General features: G+C 40.6%; 1 protein-coding gene across 1 annotated transcript; it reads left to right on the forward strand.

Moving 5' to 3' along the window:
• The first annotated feature begins 5,758 nt into the window (after positions 1-5,758).
• Positions 5,759-6,910, forward strand: LOC139730350 (craniofacial development protein 2-like). Its single transcript, XM_071641217.1, has one exon. The coding sequence runs from the start codon at positions 5,759-5,761 to the stop codon at positions 6,908-6,910; it is 1,152 nt and encodes a 383-aa protein (XP_071497318.1).
• The last annotated feature ends 2,904 nt before the right edge of the window (positions 6,911-9,814 follow it).

The following is a 9,814-nucleotide window of genomic DNA, read 5'->3' on the forward strand; positions in this document are numbered from 1 at the left end:
CACAGACATTTTCATAGTATCATGGCACACTCTTTCCGAAGCCCTGACATAGAAACAGATTACGTAGTACAATTTAATATATTTTTGATGTATCACAATCTCTGTAATCCAGTATTTTTTCTTTATGTTTTTTAGATAAAAACATGCTTCTGTGATTTTCGTAAATTGCCAACCCAGCGCTACCATTTATCTCATTGAAGGTTGACCGATGTCATTGGATGTTGAAGATATCTTTTCCCCGCAGATAGGATCAGGTACAAGATAATACACTCTGCATATCACCGCATTTAGGATAAGATTCCACCACTATAGTCAGTTATTGCTCAGTTATTTATTAATTAATTTTCAGATTTAGTTCCTCTTTTTTTTTACCAAATGAGCGTACTTATAATAAGCAGTGCTTATATTGCCATCCTATGCCCAACGGGGTCACGGTCAGAGACAGTGGTTGAGTCAGGAGTGGAAGCGGGTCAGGATCTCCGAGTCAAATCCGTTTAGTAACGATTTCTCCTTCATGTGTTTGCGTTGCATCTCGAAAGCAAATTAGCCGATACTACTAGGTTGTGAACAGTTGTACTTTTTAGATCTAGGGCTAATAGTTTTTTGATGTGCCGAAGACCTCCATTTTTCTTGTGTACATCTGATGAAATACACGTTAGTAGTAAACGACAATGCCTATAAACATCAAATTTGTCAAGGAATCTTGGTTGATTGTGAGATTTCGATTATATTTCATCTACGAGTAATTGCAAAGATGGTTGATATGGGGAAAGAACATGATTGCCATGCAGCGGTAACCAGCGCTGGCAGTTGGCCGGAAGCTCAGTGGTCTGGTGGATAAGACACTGGTCTGGTGATCAGGAGGTCGTAGGTTCGAATCCTGCCCCCAGTATGTCAATGATTTATTTCATCATGGCTAGTACCAGACATTGATTACCTCAGTGCTAATATATTTCGATTTACATGATGTAGGGCAATTTGACGATCAGTTGCAAAAAAAAAAAACAAACAAACAAACAAACAAACATAATAACCTCAATGCAAGAATTTCATTTTTAAAAACCAGTGAGTATTGGAGAGAACTCTATGACTTTATTGAGGTATGAAGTAGACAAAACTTTTGAAGCGAAACTATTATATGGTTTGTTTCAATATAGATTGCGTGTCTTGACTGTTCGATTTACTTCAGTAAACAAGTGGACTTGAGTATTAAATTCAGTGTGATGTGTGAACAACCATGGTACCTGATCTACTTATTCTGCTTCAACGAATGTATACATGAAATGCTGCTTCCTGTACAAATGCAGAAAGAGGGAGGAGAGAGAGAAAAGAAAACAAATAAACGCAACTAGATGTATCCAGCTTGAAAGGAAGCGTGCAGTTTATAGGCTGGCAGAACAGCTCTTTACCCTCGCTGGTGTAATAAATCAATGATAGCTTTATAATGCCTCGCCAAGATAGATGAAAGCAGGTCACGGTTGCCAAACAACTGAAATATTCTTTCCGCCGAGTAGCGCCCATCACCCAGACTCGATTTGCTTCTCCACCTCCGTGTAACAACAAATCCGTTTTTACTTTACCATCATTATGGGGCTCAATAGGAGACTCCCTTTTTGTTGTGTGCATTATTATCTCAGTAGCTCATTATATTGACGATTTGTAGATAATGTATGAAATAGCTTGTTGACTTGATAAAAGATGTCATTCATTGATAATGAATGAAAAAAATGAATAAACGGCAATTATTTACTCTTCGGCATCATTGCTTGAATAGAAGGGGTGAACAAGTCATGAAATATTTAATGTCATTATTGTTGACTAACACAAATATTCCCATATCTCAAGACCAACCAGCACCATGGAGGTACATTGGTGTATTGCCTACAATACATGGGGTGCAACAAATGAGCTAAATGAATGATTGAATTCGGCCGTCATCAACATTTTCTCACTCCTACTTCTTTTGTCCTCCTAAAGCTTTCCAAAGGAGGGTAATTTAATGTACTTTAAATTTGCTTCGCTGAAAGCTTTGTCATATATAAAAAAAAAAAAAGGTTAGGAGCACTTTCTATGGAGCCTAGCCTGGACTAAGTGTACTTGCCCAAACAATGCGTGAAAAAATTCGGTATGAGGGTAAGATAGTATGTGTTTCCTGAACTGGACCTTGACCTTGAGGGGATTTCGAATAAACAAGTAAATTATGTGAAATGCTAAAATGCTAAATCTAAAATCACATGCTCCAGCAGATACCTCATTCCACGTCTTCCTCACTTTTCGATAACTAATCTCTCATTCGTTCACTTCAATGTGAGCAGCTCGGAGAATTCAACATTTTGACAAAACTTGACAAATCATGACATTTGACTGGTATACTGTAGGTATGTCTCCTCGTATCCTCATTGAATACACACACACACACACACACACATACACAGGATACATATATATAGTATATGTATTTATGTATATATTCATATGTCAAAGAAATTCTTCCCTGATTTTCATAGAAAAGCAAAGTGAATGATAAGATTCAGCTAAAGCACATTCTGAACTACCTGATGTTACACGCATATCTCTTGTAAGTGCTGAGACTTTTCGTAATGCATCTGGCAAACGGAACCCCCTTTCACACGCATAGACTCTTTTGGCCCTTAAAAACATCAGCAAAAATCTAACAAATTAATATGAAATATAAGTTAACACATGATCATCCCGGAGGTATCACCGGAGGGGGGGGGGGGGGGTTAGAAATAAGGACAAAGTTTACCCTTACCAGACCACGAGAGCTACCATCCAATATATCAAAAAGATGTTTCACGGCCCTTTCCAAGGTATATAGTTTGACTGTTTATTAATACATGTCATAAAGAAATGCTACACGCGCAAACAACGCGATCGCCCTCAATGTCAATTGTGTATACATATGCAACACTATATACCTAAGAAATATATTCACACCATTCCTTAATGCAGAAATAAAAGGCTCTTGTTCGCCCTTGAGACTACTACCTGAAGGAATTTGATAATGCATTTTTACCATGCAGTTTTTCCGTTCATTTTCAATTTTTTTTTTCATCCAATGTAATAGATCTCCAATTCAATTTCTTCCCGAGAATCTGGAACATGCCAACTCTAGTCTCTAATTCGTCTTTTGTCAATAATTCTCGAACAAAGTTTATTCAATTTAGTCATTTTTGTCACACATTTTCGTCACTTACAATTCAAATTCGTCCGTCGCACTCGCTGCACACATAACAACAAAAGCAATTTCGTCATTTAGCGATCATTTTCGTCAAATTTCATTCAAATTCATCTCATATCTTTTCTGTGGTGATTTCTTAGTAATTTCACTTTTCCCCGCAACCATTCACTTTTTCACAATTATGACTAACATACACACACGTGTACCCCACCCCACACAAAAAGCACAAACACACATATACAGATACGCACACACACACATATGCACACACACAAACATCCTCTAATCAAAGTACACACGAGACGGACATAATGAACTGTACAGTGATCCACACATTGCACATATGATAGATTTTTGTTTAGTTTTGTTTTGTTTTGTTTTGTTTTGTTTTGTTTTGTTTTTTGCAAAAAAAAAACAAGCATAATGTCTTTTTAACGTTAAAACGGGCTTAAACTCTACACAGTACCAAATAATTAAATATATCTTTAATCATTGTTATGTGCATGGAAATCGAATTTCAAAAATGATTGACGGTATTTGAGTGCACTGTCTTTGAAAATGGTTGACGAAATTTTGATCAAATTGAAGTTAGGATTTGCATGTCGTGTACGAATCTGAATTAAAAAAACTTTGAAATTGATTTTTAAAGTTAAAAAATGGACGGAAAATCTATATTTGATTGACTTCCGTAGCTTAACTGGAAGAAAAAAAAAATCTACACCATTGTATCCCATAGAGGGAATACAGCATCATTCTACATAAACGTTTGCATCAAAAACATTAAAACTACAAGCAAGTGTTGCAACTCTATGCGCGCCTGCAGGAAAGTATGAACATGATTTGGATTTTTTGCTTGAGAGAAGAGGATGACAAAGAACAAGAGAAATGAATATGCTCCTTCAGTTTTGAGTGCCATACTTCACCTGGAATGGGCCTTTGTAGTCACGAACATTTGCTGTTGGCTGTTTCTAACCAGTAATAACACCCTCTCTACATGGCTGGAAGTGAAGTGCTAAGCTGAATACTTTGAGGACTTGTGCAGATTCGACCATCTCAATTTGAAACAATTTTACAGATGACAATTGAAACCCAACTGCGGCAATTTCGCTTCCATTCGACGGCTTCATCCCAGTAATGTTGTTACGATAGTAGTAAGGTTATAACTACCTTCACTGTAAGCTGCACGTCACAGCTGCTAGCGCAATGACCAAGTATTGATATGCTTGTGGAAGGCTGCTTGGCATTGATATTATGATTTCACTGTTCACCAGCACAGCGCTAGAAGATGTCATCGATGCGACGGTAACTACAGTAATACATCATGTGTATGCGTATGTGTGACAAAAAAAAAATAATACATGACACATGAACGGGTTTACATTATGGAGTTCTTAGATGAATGCATTTACGTGTTACAGAATTACGAGATATACTACAACGTGTAAAGCATGATGCAATATTATGAACAAGACTAAAGTTCACTTTGCGCTACGTAGTATTGTGGTAAGGCATGTTGAGAACACAGCTCCCTTGGGATTGATTATATGTAGTTTTGAGTTCTGGGGTCCAAACAATTAGAATTCTGTGCAGTTCACATTTTTCTGACCCTCGCTTTTTTTTTTGGGGGGGGGGACTGGAATCTTACTTGTTTGATGGGATATTTGAAATTGTATATCTTAAGCATCGAATGGGTAATTCTCACGATACTAAAGCTAATAGCAAGATTATCTAATTTAATTTACAGAAGCCAGATTGGTCCTGCGTCAGAATTCTTATGAAGCAATTAGATTTTCTTTTCACTGGGTTACCCCTACACCACTCCTCAGCACCAGCCTTGTTGGCGTTTGATTTGTCAGCCTTTTTTAATCCTTACTTTATGTGACGAAGTTGTGCGTTCATGTTGTACTCAATCTTAGACAAAGAAGATGTACAAACATACACGCATACATCTCTCTCTCTCTCTCCCTCCCTCTCTCTTACACACACACACACATGCACACACACACACACACACATAAGCATAATTCCTTACAACTACAGAGCAACAATGTTTTTGCATGAATTATGACATTGACAGTATTTGTAAAATCATTTCACGTAACATTGGTATAATTAATAAGCTTATTTTTTCCCTTTATCGTTCCTGTTTACACTATATTCATCCCTAATATTGCCATTTCTAAATCTAAGGAGTATATAGGGTTCTTGTGGAGAAATAGTAACTTTGTTGCCTAGCATGCTGCACCCTAAATCTCTCGCGTGTTTGGCTCCAAGCGCCATACCCCGGTCAACCACTTCAGCTGGAGGGCTAAACCACGTGAGGAGGTGGTGTCTTACACTGCACCACTGGGCTGATGAGCAGCGATAGCAGCTATTGGCCAGGGCGGAGAAGGATCCCCAGAGGAAACTCAACGGCCAAGTGTACACAATCGAGGGCGACCCACACTATATTAGTGGTCTACTGCCTGCGGTAACTAGCTTGGAGAGGAGATGGGCGCCGCCAAGCTATCTCAAGCCCACTGAAAATACATGAGGAAGAAGAAGCAAAGTACCAACATGCCGGATCGGTCGGGGCCCGGATTAACAACGACCGCGCGTCCCGCTGATTCACTCCAGGGTGGACGTGAAAAGGTGACTACTGGAGCGAAAAACACCATCAAGCTGCCAACAAAGGGCATAACTGTCGGAACGTGGAATGTCCGAACTCTGCACGCCTGCGGGAAGATCCATGAGCTGACCCATGAGCTCGATCGCTACCGTTGGGACATCGTTGGACTATGCGAGGTCAGGTGGACTGGCTTTGGCGAAACCTGCACAGATGGAGAACATAAGATCTGGTTCTCCGGGGACGAGAGGAAGCATCAACACGGCGTGGCATTTATTGTTAGGAAAGACATTTCCAGCAGTGTCATCAGCTGCGCCCCAATCTCCAGTAGGCTGATCTCCATTCGCATCTCAGCCAGACCACACAAATTGACCATTATCCAAGCCTATGCTCCAACTTCAGGCCATGATGACGAGGAAGTGGAGGAATTCTATGACCAGCTGGAGGCCACAATAGCAAAAGTCCCAAGGAAAGACCTCATGATAGTTCAGGGAGACTGGAATGCCAAGGTAGGCCCAGATGCATACGAGAACTGGGCAGGGACAGTCGGGAGATTTGGCATGGGAGATACTAATGACAGAGGCATTAGGCTACTGGAATGTGCCAAAAGTCACTTCCTTACCCTGGTCAACACTCTGCACCCACACAAATGGTTCAGAACTGTAACCTGGCACTCACCGAATGATCAAGTGCACAACCAGATAGACTTCATTCTGGTACCACAGCGCTTCAAGTCCAGCATTAACAAAGCAAACACGAGAACCTTCCCAGGTGCTGACATTGGCAGCGACCACGACCTTGTGCTTACAACTATCAAGCTGAAGCTGAATTCGAAGTATCAAAAGAATAGCCCTCGCATTCGCTTCGATCTCAAGAAACTTCAAGACCCAGAAGTTGTGGAAATATTCAAAGCTCAAGTTGGAGGAAAGTTTGCAGTGCTCAGTGTACTCGACAATGACATAGACACTCTTGCTGGTAATATCAAGGAAGTGTTACTGACAACGGCTGACGAAGTGCTAGGGAAGCAGCAAAAAAGATCCAAACCTTGGGTCACGACGGAAGTGCTTGACCTCTGTGACAAGAGGCGAGAGCTGAGGCAATGAGGCAAGATTACAGTACCGAGAAATGAATAGGGAGGTCAGGAAGAAAATGAAAGCTGCCGAGGACTGGATTGAAGCCCAGTGCAAAGTCATAGACAAAGGACTGACTGCAGGAAACATCAAGGAGGCTTACAAAACTCTTAAGACCCTGACCAAAACCAGCCAGCCGAAGTCTCCTGTCATAGATGATAAAGATGGTAACCTCCTAACAAACAGCGAAGAAATTTTGGAAAGATGGACTGAGTACTGTAGTGACCTCTACAACTATCAGCTTCACCTAGACACCAGCATTCAGGCAGACACACATGTTAAAGATGATGAGGAAGATGAGCCCTCTGTAATAAGGGAAGAGGTAGAAAAGGCAATCCTCAGTTTTAAACCAGGGAAGTCACCGGGAGTGGATAACGTCCCCACTGAGCTCTTAAAGTGCCGAGGAGAAGCCACAGTTCAGGCCCTCACAACACTATGTCAGAAGATATGGGAGGAGAAAAGATGGCCAAGAGAATGGACCCAGTCCCTGATCATTCCACTTCCAAAGAAGGGTAACCCAAGGCAGTGTCAAAATCACAGGACCATAAGCATCATTAGCCACCCCAGCAAGGTAATGCTCAGAGTTATCCTCAACCGACTGACTACCAAAGCGGATGAGCTGTTGGCAGAAGAACAGGCAGGATTCAGAGCTGGCCGGAGCACAATGGAACAGATCTTTAACTGCAGAGTGCTGATCGAAAAGCATCTACAGCACCAGCGAGACCTCTTCCACAATTTCATCGACTTCAAAAATGCTTTCGATAGAGTGTGGCACGATGGCCTATGGAAGATCATGAGAGATTTTGGCATTGACGAACAACTGGTATAGGTTATTCAAGCTCTCTATGCCAACTCTAGCAGCGCAGTGCTTTTGAACGGCCAGTTGGGAGAGTTCTTCAAGACAACGGTTGGTGTGAGGCAGGGTTGTTTACTCTCTCCTGTCTTATTCAATCTGTTCCTGGAGAAGATCATGCAGGACATACCATACTTCAATCTCAATTGGTGGTAGACCCGTCAGTAATCTTCGATTCGCAGATGACATCGACCTCATGGAGGGCACCAACAATAAATTACAGGACCTCACCAACAGACTGGTGGACAGAGCAGAGGCATATGGCATGGAAGTGAGCACAGAAAAGTCCAAACTGATGGTCAATAGCCCAAACAACATCAGTGCAAACATCACTATGCATGGAGACACCTTAGACGAGGTAACAAGCTTCAAATACCGGAGATCAACTATCTACAAGGACGGCACTTGTACGGGGGGGGGGGGGGGGGATTCGAACCAGGATAGCCACAGCAACAGCAGCTATTGCTAGACTAAACAGAATATGGAAGAGCAACATATGCTTCAATACAAAGTACATGCTATTCAGGTCTCTCGTCACCTCCATTCTCCTCTATGGCTGCGAGACTTGGACAATACTGGCCGAATCAGAAAAGCGAATCCAAGCTTTTGAGTGCAAATGCCTGAGGAGACTGCTTGGCATACACTACTGGGAACGCAAAACCAACGAGTTTGTCAGAAACAAGGTCACCAGCCTTGTGGGACCTCAAGTGACTCTCCTACAAATGGTCAAGAGACGCAAGCTGGCCTGGTTTGGTCATGTTACTCGGCATGACTGCCTCTCCAAGACTGTGATGCAGGGCACTGTAGAAGGTGGACGCTGCCGCGGCCGACAGAGAAAGAGCTGGTTGGACAATGTGAAGGAATGGACAGCTCTACCCTTGGCAGACCTCCTCATAGCAGCCCAAGATAGAGCCGGATGGAAACGGTCGACCGCTTACTATTCCTCGTGCCTCCCCAACAATCGCAGAGGTCGAGTGATAAGTAAGTAAGTGAATTATGGTATTCTTGCGTGGGGAAATACATATAAAACACTTTTAGATAAATTATTTTTATTACAAAAGAAATCACTCCGTATTATATGTCATACTGTATTTTTATCCCATACTGACCCGCTACTTTTGTGCATAAAATATCGAAAATTAAAGATTTGTATCTGTTTAATTTAGGACAATTTATGTACAATTATAATAAAAACAATCTCCCACATATATTTGAAACGAAATTTCGAAGAAATCAATCCGTTCACAATTATCCATCAAGGCGATCGAATGATTTCCATTTGCCATTTTTGAAAACTTTACTGGCTCAGAACACATTCATCTACGATGGAGCTAAGTATTGGAATTCACTTCATAACAATATTACAGCAGCTCAAACTTTGAATTCCTTCAAGAAAAAATTATAATTGCTTTTATCGAAATCTTATAACATCCAACCGAGTTAGGTTCGTTTTATCATTTCAGTCAATGCATCATTCCTTTGAATATCAAACAATTATGTACTCACTTTTTTTTAATCAGATAATGATAATCTGTTAAACACAAGTCCTCCTTAGATGTTCCTGTCATTGTTTTGTATATACCAATGTGTCTATTCTCTCCTTCTCCTGTATTCTTACCGGTATAATTACGTATAAAATTGTTTGCGTTATATTCAATCCAGGTTGTACTTCATCATTATTCTTACATCATGGAATCCAGTTTGCTTGCGTCCACGATGGCACGTGCTGTAGTTTTTTCTCTTTTTTCTCTTTCTTTTTCTTTTTTTCCCTTCCCAATTATTTTGATTTCATGTCAGTTGACATTGATTCGTTTAATTTTGTTTTATATCGCTGTTTTGTGTATTTTCTGAGGGTATCATATCGTACAAGCTTTGCTTCATAGTAGGACCCTCCATTTTCATCCCCATCCTTAGTTAACGTGTATTATATGCTTTATGTATATATTCAAAAAAAGAGAGATATAATTGTGTATTTTTTTCGTCTGTTACTCACTTTTCATATGAACTTTGTTAAATCACATTCT

The sequence above is a fragment of the Diadema antillarum genome, unplaced genomic scaffold, assembly GCF_040938485.1.
Source record: "Diadema antillarum isolate AM-2024a unplaced genomic scaffold, OU_Dant_1.0 seq00000302_RagTag, whole genome shotgun sequence".
NCBI classification, from domain to species: Eukaryota; Metazoa; Echinodermata; class Echinoidea; order Diadematoida; family Diadematidae; genus Diadema; species Diadema antillarum.

Bases quoted from the DNA above. Each gene is read 5' to 3' on its own strand.
- LOC139730350 (XM_071641217.1), top strand. From the start codon at position 5,759: ATGCCGGATCGGTCGGGGCCCGGATTAACAACGACCGCGCGTCCCGCT.